The sequence below is a fragment of the Rhineura floridana genome, chromosome 15, assembly GCF_030035675.1.
Source record: "Rhineura floridana isolate rRhiFlo1 chromosome 15, rRhiFlo1.hap2, whole genome shotgun sequence".
Taxonomy (NCBI): domain Eukaryota; kingdom Metazoa; phylum Chordata; class Lepidosauria; order Squamata; family Rhineuridae; genus Rhineura; species Rhineura floridana.
This window is the reverse complement of record NC_084494.1, coordinates 32795542-32811225: the sequence shown is the minus strand read 5'-3', so window position 1 is coordinate 32811225 and position 15684 is coordinate 32795542. Positions and strand designations below refer to the sequence as shown.

The following is a 15684-nucleotide window of genomic DNA, read 5'->3' as shown; positions in this document are numbered from 1 at the left end:
CTGTCAGTTCCATTGGATCACAGCAAAAAGCAGTCAACTCCCACACATACCTCACACACACAAAACACACAACCGTGTTCCATTTCCAGAGCATTTTGGTGCTTCCTTAGAATCTGTTTTTGAAACATTCTGGCTTACAAAGGGCAGACACTCCCTCTGATGCTGACACATTCTTTGTCCCCAAAGGAGCTGCTTTTAAGATTAACATTCATGATCTGGCTTACGGATGCTAATGCAGATCCAGATTTGATTACAGATGCATGTTTGTTCAGATCAGCCTTCTCCAACCTAGTGCCCCCCAAATGTTGTTGGACAACATAGCCATTGGTTAGCAATGATGAGAGCTATCGTCCAAAATGTCTAGAAGGCAGCAAGATGGCAAAGTTATTGTTTGAAATAGCTAATATTATTTTTGCCTGATGAAGATTTGTCTGTGCTTCATGGTTTTTAAATTTTGTATGGTTTTAAAACTGTATATTTGTTTTAATGTTCAATGTTTTTAATTTTTGTCAACCGCCCAGAGAACTTTGGCTATGGAGCGGTGTATAAATGTAATAAATGAATGAATGAATAAATAAATAAATCTACTAAGATTTATATACAGACAGACCAACCTATCATACAGTTAGGCTAGCTAAAGAATAGTAAAAAGGTAGAAATCCCCCTCCCGCACTCCACTCTTTCAACGTAATCTCATGGCTGGGACAAAGAACATAATCTATGCTTGCAATTACGAATACAGTAGTAGAAGGTGGTAGTTATTCCAGAGTTTATTCATCTGGGAGTACAAAGATACATGCGGCGTCAGAGAAACGGCTCCAGGCAGCCCATTGCAGATATTAAATTATTGTTCCCTTGTTTTGCTTGTTCTTTTTGGTGTACTGTGCAGAGATCCTAGGTTGCATCTTGCAATTCAGAATCTAGCCCCCAGCTTTTACACAGAAACACAAGACCACGCCCATTTCATTTGGAGTAGTCTGGAGCTATGAGAGTTCATTCTGGTACTAATCTCGATCTCCAACGTAAAGTAGAAACCCTGCATCATCCAACCATAAAAAGGAATCCACCTTTAAGCATTTTAACAACCCTCAGTTAAAAAGAAAAGAGGGTTATAGGTACAATCAGTGGCTACAGGTCTACCAATGGCTATGTTTCCCCTCCACTGTTGGAGGCAGAGAGAGCCAATGTTGTGTAGTGGTTAAGGTGCTGGACTACGACCTGGGAGACCAGGGTTCGAATCCCCACACAGCCATGAAACTCACTGGGTGACCCTGGGCCAGTCACTGCCTCTCAGCCTCAGAGGAAGGCAATGGTAAAACCATGAAAACCCTATTCATAGGGTCGCCATAAGTCAGGAGCGACTTGAAGGCAGTCCATTTCCATTTTGTTGGAGCCTCTATGCCTCTGAATACTAGTCGCTGGGAATCACAAGTGGGGAGCGTGTCCTTGCATTCAGGTTCTGCTTGGTGGGCTTCCCAATGTGGTATCTGATTGGCCACTGTGAGAACAGGATGCTGGACTAGATGGGCCACTGGCCTGATCCAGAAGGGCTCTTTTTATGCCTAACACAGATTGATCTTCAGCATATTCTCTCAAAATGTTATCACTGATGCCCCTTATGCCTGCAATGCCTTCTCTGAATACCTAAGTGGTACTCTCTCACACAATTTTCCTTCAAGTCCTTCCTTGAAATCTACCTTTTCCATGAAGTCTTTGAATAAAGCATTCAGTTCTAATTCCCAACAGAAATTTAGGTCTAGGTACATGGAACTATGTTTGCTAATTTCATTCCTCACTACGCTTTCCTTCCTTTGCACACCCCCAAACCTAGTCAAAATGTAAACTACAAACTCCTTGGGGCAGGGACCTATTACTTTTGCTTAAGAAACTCTATAAAGGCTATGAACATCAATACAACAAAGAGACTTTGTGGCACCTTAAAGATTGACAAAGTTATTCTGTCGTAAACTCTGGTGGACTATAGTCTCCATCAGATGCATGCACTAATAGTCTGAGTTGCAACTGATGAAATTGACTGTAGCCCACAAAAGCTTATGCCATAATAAATTTGTTGGTCTTCAGGTGTCACAGGACTCGCTGCTGCTTTTGCAGCAAGAGATCAAGACAACTACTCTGGTGGAATATGAAGATCAATGGAATAATAGTAAGTGACTTGCGAGGTGGTGGTGATGGGGGCTTAGCATTGACCCTAATTCACACAATCAGAGCAGTACAGACTCCTCAAGGGACCCGCCTGACAGCATCAAAGTTATCTCTCAGCTCCAGTTACAATCACTGTTTTTGCCTGTGTTGCTCCTGAGTCAAAAAGAATCAGGTTTCCTCTCTAAACCTAGAGGCAACTGGAGGGAGGCTTAGATCTAAAAGCGGTGACTGATGTGGCCCAGCTGGAGACACCTGGAGAGGAGAAATTCCTGGAGGCTGCGGCCCTCCTGAAACCGGCTCAGTCTGGACAACTGAATCATCAGCCCCCACAGTCACCAGACTGCAGGATGAAAGGCAGACTCCTGGTTATGATGAAATCCCCTCGAGTTTATCTATCCCTTAGGAAGGGCAGGCAGATGCTGTGGAGAGAGTGGGCTCAAATCGTCTCCGCAGCCACAAGAGCCCACAGGGTGGCCTTGAGGCTAACTTAAGTCACAGCATTCTTGAGAGGATAGTTGGGTGTCATCCCCCCACTCCCGAAGGATACAAGCACGCTTAACAGTAAATATTTATCGTCTCATCTTTCCTCCCAAGATTTCAGGGCAGCAGACGGTATGGAAACCATATTTTATGCTCATAACAACCCTAGGAGGTAGGTTAGGCAGAGAGATGGCCACTTGCCAAAGGCCATTTAGTGAGCATAATGTCTACAGAGGGATCTGCTCTGATTTTACCCTGACAACAATACTGCAGGGTAGGTTAAGGCTGAGTTGCTTCTCAGTAAACATCACTGCCAACACTCAGGTCCATATTCAACACTCTTAACCATCAGAACACATTGGCTCTTGGTACTCTGGATGTGTCCACTCCTGCTGACCCTTACCACTGGCCAGACACCTATGCCATGGAGCTTTTCCCACTCTAACACCCCCACACACACCTCTTACCTTCTTGGGCACTGATGATGCCAATCCACCAAGCCAGCAGGCAGGAGGGAAAAGACTGGCCAAGATGACCCATTTTCCAAAAATCGAAGCACCCCAACAAATCCCAGCTCCGGACACAATCTAGCGGCACATTCGCAGAAGGAGAGGGGCCCAGAAAGAGACAGGGGACTCCCAAATGTGCTGAGAAGTTAAAAGGAAGAAAGTGAAGTTGTTGTGGAAGTCAAATCCAAAAAACAAGTGACGAAATCTACAGTGAAGTCAGCACCCAGGAGAATGACTGATGATGCATCCAAAGTTTAAAAAAAAAACTTGCTAAAACTCGTGGAAATTCAGAATAATTTCCCGGCTCGAAACATTTGTCCGTATCACACACACACACACACAAAAAAACAGTGCCAAGAGAATGTTCTTTCCTTCAAATTTCCCACTTAGGCTTGGCTTCACTTGTTCCTCCCAGCACTGTTTTTTCCCCCCACGCTGTTGCGCCTAAAAAGGGTTTCAAAACTTGCACCTGATTTTCCCTCTCCACTTTTGGTCCTTCTGCTCTGGCTGCTGAAGCAACATTGAAAGAGGAAAAAATCTGTATCAATATATCATCACAAACTTGCCCACTCAACTTCTCTAAAGTGCCTCCCGGTTTCCAAAACTTGGACTTCTCCAAAAACAGAGAAAAGAGAGAGGCACGGTGAGGAGAGAAAAGTCCCTTCCCTTGCACTCTGTCCCTGACTCACCCCCTCCTACACATTGCTGAAAAATGGTTTGGTACTAGAGAGGCTTGAAAGATTAGAAAGCTGAAAGGGAAGGCTGGGGGGGAGAGAGAGAGGGAGAGAGAGAAGACAGAGCGCCAGGGAAGGGTGTGAAAATTCCATCCAGCCCAAGCAGGGTTAATGGGAGGAGAAGAACAGATGAGAGAAGAAAGAAATACTTTTCTTAAAGTTACAAGTGCTTACATTCCGAAACAGGAGAAGGCAAGTAACCACGGGCATGCTGGAGGAAGATGCTGGCAGGATGAAAGTGGATGGTGGTGACCAGAGAAAGGCAAATGCTCACTCCAAGGCTTGACTGTGTCCAGTAGAGTAGTGGCAAATTCAGAAGTGCAGGGTCCCTTCAGGTTAATCACAGCATCCCCCCCCTTTTTGCTGCTGGTTGAGAATGAGATCCTTGTTAGTGCCTTCTCCCACAACAAGGCATCCCTAGGAGCCGATAAACATGAAAGGGGAGGGCGTTAGCTACTGATAAGAGTCTTCTCGTTAGCTGACTCACCACCTCTCACTCTGTTTGGCTTGTAGGATTCTGGGGACACAGGGACCCTGCTCCCAAAAAAGTAAGGAGTCTAAGACCCCCAAGACCCTGGACGACTACACCCCTGACTGAATCTTACTTTTCCAAACATCTGAGAACTCATCCCAGAGGGCGTAGCTGTTGTTCCTGACTGTAAAAGAAAAAGAATCTTTGCAGACAAGCAGATCTATTGTGTTTTTTTTTAGACAGAACTGAGTCTTTAAGGTGCCACAGGACTAGCAGATCATGTGTCTCAATTACAACTAAAGACACTTTTTGATTCTCATACTGTACCTGAAAAGGTTAACTTTGAGAGCATAGGACTAAAATTATATACCCTCAGAGGAATGAATCTCATGTCTCTGTGCGAGTCTCTGTTCTGAGTGCGTCTTCCTCCCTGAAAAAAGCATACCTTATGCCAGGGCTGAGGGATATGTGGCCCCTGGATGTTGCTGGACTCCCAGTCCTGTCTGCACAGCCAATATGGCCGATGTCAAGAATTATGGGAGTCCAACGATGTCTCTGAAGGGCCTTATGCACATTAGAATCACCTGCTTGCTTGTGTTCCCTACCTAGTCAGCAGACAGATACAGCCCAACAAGAGGTAAAGCCAACTGGCTGTGACTTGTGCAAGAGAGACACCTGGCACTCTTCCCTGCAGGTGGGTACACAGGGCTCACAGGAGGCTTTGATTTCTCATGGCACATTCACAGTTGCCCCACGCTACACTCAGTGCTGTTGTGCCACACAGCTTGCAGAAGTTCTGTTAACAGGGGTATTCATTTTCAAACTGGTGGGTTGTCGTGACTAGCAGCTAAGTCTCACACAAGCTGATGGTGGATTGTTCCACCAGTGTCATCATTGCTGCCACTATTTCTTTTCTTAGGTTTTTAAACTTTCTAAGATGGGAAAGTCAGAGAGAAAGAGCAAGATGGATATTTGGAGTTAAATGAAAATTGGTCCTCCAAGCTTGAGATCAAGGTGTACTTAAAATCAGGTGATTGATGTAGCTGACTTTGCAATCCCATGCATATACACTCAGAAGTAAGTCCTGGTGAGTTCAGTGGGGCTCTCTCAAGTATGTGGAATATTTATTTCGGCCAGTCTACTCAGACATACAATTTAGTTATCTATAGTTGTTATAAAGGTTTGACTGATCTTTATGTTTTAATGGTACAGTAAGGCCCCGCTTTACAGCGTTCCGCTAATACAGCGGTTGTGAATTGTAGAAAGGCCCCGCTCTTATGGCGCTTGTTCCGCTTTTACGGCGTTTTTTTGCCACCAGGCGCCATTTCGGTCAATGTAAGTCAATGGGATCCACTTTACAGTGGTTTTCGCTTTACAGCGGGGGTCCAGGACGTAACCCGCTGTATGAGCGGGGCCCTACTGTAATTCTTTTATGTATATTTGTTTTTTTAAATAGTTTTGTGCATTTTGAAAATGGAAATGGACGGCCTTTAAGTCAATTTCAATTTATGGCGACCCTATGATTCACGGAAGCGGCATTCAGAGGTGGCTTACAATTTTCGTCTGAGGCAGAAAGGCAGTGACTGGCCAAAGGTCACCCAGTGAGCTTTGTGGATGTGTGGGGATTCAAACCCTCCCAGGTTGTTGCCCAACACTCTAACCACTACACCACACCTGCTCTCTTTGTGCATTTTAGCTGTGTTTTATTTACAATTTTATTATAATTTTTAGTATTCTATTGAGAGCTTTTTGATTAAGCAGTTTATAATTTTTTCTAAATAAATGCATAAAAAATAAATAAGATTCCAGCCAGGGCGAGGGTCTGTTTTTACTGGCTGAAGAGAAGTTGTGGAATTAATCCACCAAGATTTATAGATGGTTTACAACAGGTGGGAAAGCTTTCTCAGCCTGAGGGCCACATTCAGTTGTGAGCAATCTTTCAGGGGCCGCACTACAACAGTGGATGTGGCAGAGGCAAAAGTGGGCGGAGCAACAAATGCGACTCTTACATGTGCCAACCATGGCCAAAGTCTGAGGTTTCGTTCAATGCACACACCCGTCCTTCTTCCAGGGCAGGCAAGCAATAGGCATTAGAGTTCCAGGAGCCATGCCAGCCAGCGAAACCCTCAAGGATGGCCAGGAGCACAGCAAGCGAGGGAAGTGGACTTCGGAGGGGGCATGGCTTGGGGAGAGGCTTGAGGAAGCCTGGAGGGGCCTGAGGTTTCCTACCACTGCCCTCTATGGTGCACTGTAATCCGGCCAAGCTCCGTCTGCTTCAGGCCTCTACCTCCCCTGCATACATCCCCAAGCTGGAAGAGAAAAACTAGCCACTACCCTAGGGATGGGAGAGAAACTAGATTCAGTTTGCATTTAAAGGCAAATCTACCTGATTTGCACTTTCCAAAAGAATATGCGAACAGAAACACAGCCTTCCTTTGAAATTTGCCCTTCTCTGAATTCCGCAATGAAGTTCTCCAGCCAAGGAATATGTACAAAAATGCATATCCTGGAGCAGTGGTTCCCAGCGTTTATGAGTACAGGACCCCATTTGTAAGTTCAAAAATTTTTGTGACCCCCCGCCACGCTAATTGTAATTTTAGCCTCTGTTAATTTAAAAAATGGTGCGTGGCAAAATCACATCTCTAAATATCCCTTTCCATAAAAAGCTCCTTGCAGACAGGGAGGTGTTGTTTTCTTTCCTTAATGCAAAGGTCCAGTCAAATTAGGATTGCTTCTTTTTGCTTCATAAAAAGCCCTCTTCTCTCATTCTGAATAAGGGCAGCAGCAGTGGCGGCAGTGCGAGGAGATGGGAGTCAAGATAGTAATCCCCTCTTCTTCCTGATAGCATCTCCCTCATCCTCCTTTGGCATCTGCCATGTGTGGTATAGGCAGATGCCTGCCCTCGGCGTACCTGAAAGATGCTCTGGTGCTTCAGCAAAGTCCTCCCCTCTCATTTGGAGCAAGAGGGAGGTGTCATCTGCAGCAGCAGTAGGGAGCAGATAGTGTCCAAGGAGTGAAGACTTTAAATAATAATAATAATTCATTTCTTTACTGATTGTGGCCCCCTGTGGATTACTTCATGGCCCCCAGCTTGGGAACCATTGTCCTAGGCTAATGTGTGCCTATAAATGCATATACGAGTAAAAATAACATACCAAAACATACTATATCATAAAGATGATAAATAATAATAAAAATGTGTATGTTGGGGAAAATTGCATACAAAAATGTGTACTTTAGGAGAAATTTGCACTAAAATGCTGATGGATTTTCCTGTGGACTTTTATCAGCAAACTGAAATGGAAATGTGGAAAACCAAATTTAAGACTAGAAAATTAGAAACTGATGGCCTGTCCATACGACTGTATAATCTGCAATGTTATATATAGCTTTGTGTCCTCATTAATTCACCATCATCCATATGATGTTGCAAGCTAGCATGGATTTTTGTGTTCACAAATCCGCATTAGAAATACCACCAAAAAACCGATATGCTTTTCTAAACCAATAAGCAATCGCATTAATGTCCGTGTACTCGGACACAATGCTGTGGACTTTCCTGCAATAGGTGGTCCATGGGTGTTCCTCCATCATATGCCAAGCCCTTTGTCTCCTTCCCACCCAATAGCACATCCACAAACCTGTGCATGCGTGGGATTAAAAAAAACACGTTTCTGTGCTCTTCCGAAAAAGCACGTGAAAATCAAACAACCGTTATGGACCAATCACTAAAAAGGGGTGGCCAATGCTAAAGCAATTTAGACCAAAGGAAAAAAAGCCCACATGTATGAATGCTTGATAATCGGGTTTTCACAAAAATCCAACCACAAACAGGACATGTATGGATCTCGAGGCCACCAACTAAGTATGGAAAACGTGGACTTTGCGGTTAGGTATTGCTGGGCCCTGAGAGGAACCGAAACTGATAGATTTGCACATCCCTATACGCCTCATCTGTAAACCTACTTGATGCTGTTCCTCTCTCACGTCAGGGAACTGAACCTGGGAGGAGAGCTGCTTCCCCACTAGGAAGCTACACTATTCCTCCCTCCCAATTTTCCCTTGCTGCTGTGCCATCAAGTTCCCTCAGGTGTGTTTGGCTAACCAACCAAAGATAAATAATAAACCACTTTAAAATGCTGCATTGTTTTTGTGCCTGCGAGGTTCCACAAGGCACACTTGTTTGATTGCCGAGTTAACCATTACCCACCACAATGGGGAGCTGAGCGGCAGATCTGATAAGCAGCAGTGATCAGACCTCCAGGGGTACGGAAAAGAGTCATGACTATTGTGCGAAAAGTAAAGATTGCCAATTCCACAAGGCATTTTAAGGCAATACTTTTCTAGTTCTTCAGAACTCGTAATCAGGTTTGAAGCGGGGGAAAGGGAACAGAAATTCTTTAGCAAAATCCCCTAGTTGCCCTGCCAAAATTAGTTGCTGTTGTTATATGTGTTCAGGTCGATTAAGACTTATGGCAACCCTATATGAATCAGCGACCTCCAAGAGCATCTGTCATGAACCATCCTGTTCAGATCTTGTAAGTTCAGGTCTGTGGCTTCCTTTATGGAATCAATCCATCTCTTGTTTGGCCTTCCTCTTTTTCTACTGTTTTCCCCAGCATTATTGTCTTTTCTAGTGAATCATGTCTTTAGTAAACAGACTTTTGCAACTGAATTGCAGACTTACAGGCAGAAATCAAGCAGGTAAATAAGATTTTCCTTCCACGGTGCTAAAATGACTGGAAAAACTTCATATCTGCCTGCCAGGAACAGATGCTGAGTTAGGAAAAGACCGGCTTGTAATTAGGGGTGCCACCTTTTTTTTGCTGGCCCTGCTCTTGTGCCTTTAAGAGTAGCCCATCACTTTTCCCAGGCCAGGAAAAGTTTCACCTGCGGTTAAAAGAAGCCAGGCAGGCCAGGAAAAAGGGAGGGGCATCCCAGTCCAGTAAGCATTCCCAATAAATGGGTCCACAAAGCCAACACAGGGTCAAGATTTAGCTGCTTGCTTTTTTGGATGTGAGGCTGACTGCTCTGTGTTCTCAGACTATTTTCAAAGACATCATGGGCCCGATTGTTTAATTTCTAAGGGAGAGTCCTTTATGCAGCCTTGCAAATAAAAATGCTACAAAAGGTATGAAATCATCCCAGCCACTCCCCATACGGGGCCGTCCCAAGACATTTTGATGTCCGAGTTGAAAAACAAGATGGCAACCCTCTCCCCTCCCCCCCTCCAAAATGGCGCAGTGGTTAGAGTGTCAGACTAGGACCTGGGAGACTAGGATTCAGACCTCCCACTTAGCCTTGAAGCTCACTGGGTGACCTTGGGCTAGTCACTATCTCTCAGCCTAACCTACCTCACAGGGTTGTTTTGACAATGAGATGAGGATGGAGGAAACCACAGAGGATACTAGGGCCTCTGGTGACAAAGATGAATCCAGGAGTACCTCTAGGCTATGGACTTGGTCCTTCAGAGGAAGCGTGACTCCATCCAGGACCTATAAAGCACGTGCTCTATCACTGACAGACTGAGGGGCTTCTCCATCAGCTTTGCTGAGAGACCAGCTCCCTCAGGCTTCTCCCTCATGTATGCTGCCCTTCCATCAGGAGGAGGGAGAGAGCGAGAGGAGCTGCAAGGCCTCTCCATCCCCTCTGCTAAAAGAACAGCAACATGTGGCTCTGCAAATCATTCCGTTCCAGCTGGTCATGTACAAGAACTTTATAACTAGAAAGTAGTTTGCCTTTTTCTTTCTCCCTCCCCAGCCTTTTTCCTTTTGTTTCCTGAGGGCAGGGACTGACATATATCACGGACATTCATAAACCACTCTGGAAACTTTTTTTTTTTTTTTTTGCAGAACAGCAGGACAAAAATGCTGTAAGCAAATAAATAAACAATAAAACAAAAACAAACATGGGACAGTATCTTGCACCTGAGGGTACCGTAGCAGGCTAGCTTAGGAGGTGTAGAGCAGGCTGCACACAGTGAATGAGTGAGTGAGTGTGAGTGAGAGTGACCTATGTGCTTTAAATGTCTGGTTTGTTTGCAGCCAGTATGCCAAGTGTGCTCACACAATAAAGGAATTATGTTGTTGACAGAGTTAGGGTAAAAACACACTCACTGTTCTGCCAGTTCCAATGCATCTCCACCTCTCTCTTCTGAAAACGGGGCCACAACGCGCTAGTCAAGCCCCACCCCTTTTCACTGGAAAACCTGGTGGGAGCAGCCTGAGTGCTTTGTTTTTTTAAATCAGCTTCATATAGATTTCACAACTGATTGGCAGATCAGCCCATTCCCTCTCCAGGCATGGCTAATGGAAATGCTTTGATCTGGTGACTAGTGTGTTTAAGCCTTAGTTTCAGTCCATTCCCTAATTATCCCTAGCATGGGACTTGCCTTTTTTCACAGCTCCAGCTTCCCCAGCTAATTTCTGTAGATCAAATGGCACAAGAGCAGTTTAGGCCATCCCACCTCCATCAGTTTACCCCTTTCTAACCACAGAAAAAGCTCTGCTCTCCTAGAGCTGTAAAGAGAAGCAAGGATCTCTGGTTCTCCCCTTGCCCTCCTCCTGCCTCCTACAAGGAAGCAATCTGGACTACCAGCATCTGTCTGTACAGTGATGGGATGAAGGGAGGTGAGGTAGGTTAAGAAAACAGGAGCTTTGGTCAAAGGTGATGACATGTTGCAGACCAGAATCATTCTGGACTGGAGTCAGGTTTCCTTCCAAAGGGGCCAGCGCAGGCAGCTGCGGATGGATCCTTTGGTGACAGGTCTTGTTGCTGAAATAGCAACAAATGGATTAATCCAGAGCACCTGAACCACATCTGCAACCCAGAATTGTTCCCTTTCTCTGTCATTTTAGAGTTCATGTACAGAATCAAGAGGCATCCCCCTTTCAACCTCACAGTAGAAAGTGAAGTATAGCAATAGCAACTTTCCTCTTTCAACAAGCCTTTTAGGTTGAGACCTATCCCAGTCTGCGTCTGTGTTAGAATTGCTTAATATGTTTTTTAATAATGTTTTTAACCCTTTTTTAAAGTTGTTTTTTTAAAATGTTTTTAACGCTGTTTTGTTTTAATGTGTTTTAAGATCTGTTTTTATGATGTTTTAAAGTGTTTTTAGCGCTTTGTTTGCCGCCCTGGGCTCCTGCTGGGAGGAAGGCTAGGATACAAATTAAATAATAAATAAAATAAAAATAAAAAATAGCTCTGCCTTCTAATCAAGCAAGGGTAGCAACACACTCACTGTTCTACTGGTTCCAGAGCATTTCCACCTCTCTCTTCTGAAAACGGGGGCACATGAGGCTAGTCAAACCCCATCCCTTTTTCCTGTAAAACCTGAAGGGAGCAGTTTGAGTGTATTGGTTTTTTTGTTTTTTTTAATTTCAGCTTCACAGAGTTTTCGCAACTGTTCGGCAGAACAACCTGTTCCGCCTCCAGGGGTGGCTAATGGAAACACTTTGATCTGGCGACTAGTGTGTTTACAGCCCAAGTTACATCTCTTTGAATGCCAATGCACTTTGGCGCTGTAAAACTAACTCTCATGCACTTCGCAACAAAGTCACCAGAACCGCTAGAGGCTTTAAAGATTCTGGAGAAAATAAAACTTCTAATAAAAAAAGGACTCTGCTAGATATAAAGCATCGTAGCACAGAAGGGAAGCAAGAGCCGTTAAGAACATAAGAAAAGCGCTGCTGGATCAAACTACGGTAATAAAGGGCCGCCTAGTTCAGCCTCCTGTTTCTCGCACAGGACAAGCAGACGCCTTTATGGGAAGCCCACAAATTGAACATGGAGGCTCCCCCAGTATCTGGTATTCTGTTAGGTTGCTTGAAAGTTGAGTGCCAGAATCCAAGCTGTGTAGTTATCTCAGCTGCAGATTTGTGTTTGCATTATATGCAGGTTATGGCAATTTACAGGTTCACAGCTAACTGGCTCTATTCCCCTGAGCCACCATTTTGCACCTGTCTCCAGTTGGTGGGATTGAAGTAAAAAGAGCACAAAGTAGATCCTACAAGGCTGACGTGTAGCCACTGTCAAATGCAAAGGAACTCTGTCCAACCTTGCATCTGGTCTCTTTCTGCCATTTTGTGTGTGTGTACGTACAGACAAAACTCTAAGGGGGGGGGGAACCTCAGGCCTGCAGGCCAAATGTGGCCCATCAAGCCTCTCTGTTTGGCCCTTGGGACTCTCCTCAGGCTACGCACCCTCCTTGAGTGCTTTTGCCTGGCTAGAATGTGTCCTTAACCTGTGGTAATGGCTCTGGCTCACCTGGATGGGGGATGGAAAAAGGGGTGTGTGGAGGAAGAGGGTGGGGAAATGGAGATATATCTGACTTTAGCATGGCTGGAATGGAGTCTACTGGACAAAGGTGAGCACCGTATCCATTGTTCTGCCCACTTTTGCTGCTGCCCATGCTCCAGTTGTAGCTGGCTCCGCAGATCCCTGACATGTGGCTCCCAGAAGGCTGCGCACAAGAGAATGTGGCCCTCAAGCTAGAAAGGTACCGTATCCATGCTCTGAGCAAAAGAAAAGAAAAATTGCTGATGCTATTGGTGTCTAGGCAGGTGTGGGTAACCTTTGGCCCTCCAGATGTTGCTAAACTATTTATTTATTAGATTAATATCCCGTCCGTCCTTCCTCCCAGTAGGAACCCAGGGCAGCAAACGAAAGCACTAAATACACTCTAAAACATCATAAAAACAGACATTAAACTATATTAAAACAAAACATCCTTAAAAGCATATTAAAATAAAACATATTAAAAACATTTTTTTAAAAAAGCTTTAAAAATGTATTAAAAAGCAATTCCAACACAGATGCAGACTGGGATAAGGTCTCTACTTAAAAGGCTTGTTGAAAGCCATTGGCTATGTTTGTTGGGGCTGATGGGAGTTGTAGTTCAGCAATACCTGGAGGGGCTACCCTGATCTTAGCTGAGGGTGTGATGCACCAGTTGAAAGCCCATATCGATATTAATTTCCAGGTGGGTAGCTGAGTTAGTCTTTTGCAAGAAGGCTACAGCCCCTTAAAGACTAACAAATTAATTATGGCATAAGCTATGGTGGACAACAGTGCATTTCACCAGATGCATTTAGTGGTCTGTGAAAGCTTATGCCATAATAAATTGGTTAGTCTTTAAACAGCCACAAGACTGTTTACTATCAGAACTAATCTGTCCCTGGCCATTGCATACCTGCCAAAGAGATTACATGGTTCAGAGGAAAACTCCCGCAGACAGCTTCAGAAGGGCCTGGCTTTCAGAGGTGTTTCTGTCAATCATGGAATGAGCAACTCAATGGCTTTGGCAAGCCATGGCATCAGCCTCAGTTGCCTGATCTGTATGATGGGAACAACAACAGCAAAGTCTTTTAACATTATTATTTTTCAAAAAATGCAACAATAATGATTTACAATCCTCCTATGCACCTCTCCTCATACTGAAACTGAAATCGTTAATGTCATCCAATATTTTAATACTTTCATTTAGACCTATCTTTTAAAATGCGCAATAAGGATACTTAAAAGTCTAATCTCAAGTAACTTGCAGAGAGAGAAAAAACTGAGTCACAGCTTATTCTCAGAACTTGTTTTGAATTTCAAAGTTCAAGCCCTGACACATGTGAAGATCTTAAAGAATCTCTCTCCCTCAGTGTTGGTAGAGTGCTTTCCCCATAATGCAGAGCAGTAACAATCAGCTCAAAGACATTTTAGAGCTGAGTTTCCAAACAGGGCTGTATCCTGGAAGCTTTCGGTACAGGGAGTAACAATGCTGGCACCTGACCTCTTGCAAACCTTATCTTGATTATTGTTTACAACTCAGCTCTAGCCAAGGTTATTTCAGTGGCAGATAAAGATGCATCACTTCAATTTATAACAAAAACATGTTAGTTAGTACTTGAGATTACACTGAGCAGGATGGCATAACATTAGGATAATAAATACAATTCCACGGTTAAGTAGAGCATCTTTCGGTAGCCTTCTCCTGCAGGTCACTGGGCTCCTCCAAGCAGCTGTGACTATGCTTCATTAGGCCACTGGCTAATCAAATCTGCCTTCTATGGGGCAAGACCTTCTATTCCTATCAGCCCAACCCTATCAGAATCAGAGCGTCTGGGAAGGACAGGCCTTCACGTCAGAATTAGTGGGGTGATTATATTGGGATAAGCAATGTAACTTTCCTGGTAATTGCAGTTGCATCTGTTGAATGGTTTCCTTCACCTTCCTTTTCCACAATCCTCTTCTTATTCATGTTGGATAGCGACGGATAGGGGAAGAAAAGCAACAGAACCCATACTTCACATTCCAGACATCCCAAGGGAGTGGAATATGTTTGTGTCCATGAGAGAAGTTGCAGCTGAGGCCTAATTCTGTTTAGTGGACATTAAGTCAGAAAAGGAATAAACATGCTCCCCATCCCCCCAAAAAACCCTGTCCAAGTCGGAAGTTATACATTCCTGACTCATCCTCTGGGACCTTCTTGCTTACCACTCTGACCCCATCTCATTAGAGAAGGGGTTGGTGGAGAGTAAATTGCTAAGAGCTAACTTGGGGCAGGAAGAATTAAAAATGGGAGTGCGTTACCTCTTCAAGGTGATTATCCTCCTAACTACACATTCATTACAAGTTTACAAATTTGGAACTAACTAATGCACATACACACACACAACACCCACCCCCAGCCAGGCTGCATTGGACCAGCCATGCCACAGCAGCGAGGAGAGCTTCTAGACTGTCTGCACTTTTGCACAAATCTCTCATCCATGCATTCTTGTGCAACAAATCCATAATATATATATGTATATGTAAATAATGAAAAACTGGACTTCTGGAAGTAAGAAAAAAATGGAAATGGAAATGGACTGCCTTCAAGTCGATCCCGACTTGTGGTTACCCTATGAATAAGGCTTTCATGGTAAGTGGTATTCAGAGGGGTTTCCCATTGCCTTCCTCTGAGGCTGAGAGGCAGTGACTGGCCCAGGGTCACCCAGTGAGCTTCATGGGTATGTGGGGATTCGAACCCTGGTCTCCCAGGTCATAGTCCAACACTCTAACCACTACAGTACACTGGCTCAGGCATGTAAAAGCACTTGAAAGTGTGGAATAACGACCACTTGACAGTGACATCCTATAAGAGTAGGGAAACTTTTTCTGTCCAAGGGCCACATTCCCTTGTGGGGAACTTTCCAGTGGCCACATGCCAGTTATGGCAGGGACAGAGGCAACAGGGAGCTGATCAGTGGGTCTTAATTTTTTTCTTTGAGCAGTAAGCCGTGGAAAAACTAGAGATTTCTATACACGCATGCATATTATTTATCCTCCATCCAGGCAA

The 15684-nt window shown here is 44.4% G+C and overlaps 1 protein-coding gene across 4 annotated transcripts in view; it reads right to left on the bottom strand.

Annotated features, from left to right (window-relative positions):
- AXL (AXL receptor tyrosine kinase) overlaps nt 1–4227 on the bottom strand; it is a 61954-nt gene extending 57727 nt beyond the window's left edge. For 2 of the 4 annotated variants that reach the window (XM_061596638.1, XM_061596642.1), the window contains exon 1: nt 3111–3925. In XM_061596638.1, the coding sequence (XP_061452622.1) occupies nt 3111–3183 (73 nt within the window). In that variant the 5' untranslated portion in view covers nt 3184–3925. Of the gene's footprint in view, nt 1–3110; nt 3926–4060 lie in introns of those variants that run through there. The other 2 variants (XM_061596641.1, XM_061596639.1) reach the window with 2 other exon arrangements.
- Nucleotides 4228–15684: the final 11457 nt, after the last annotated feature.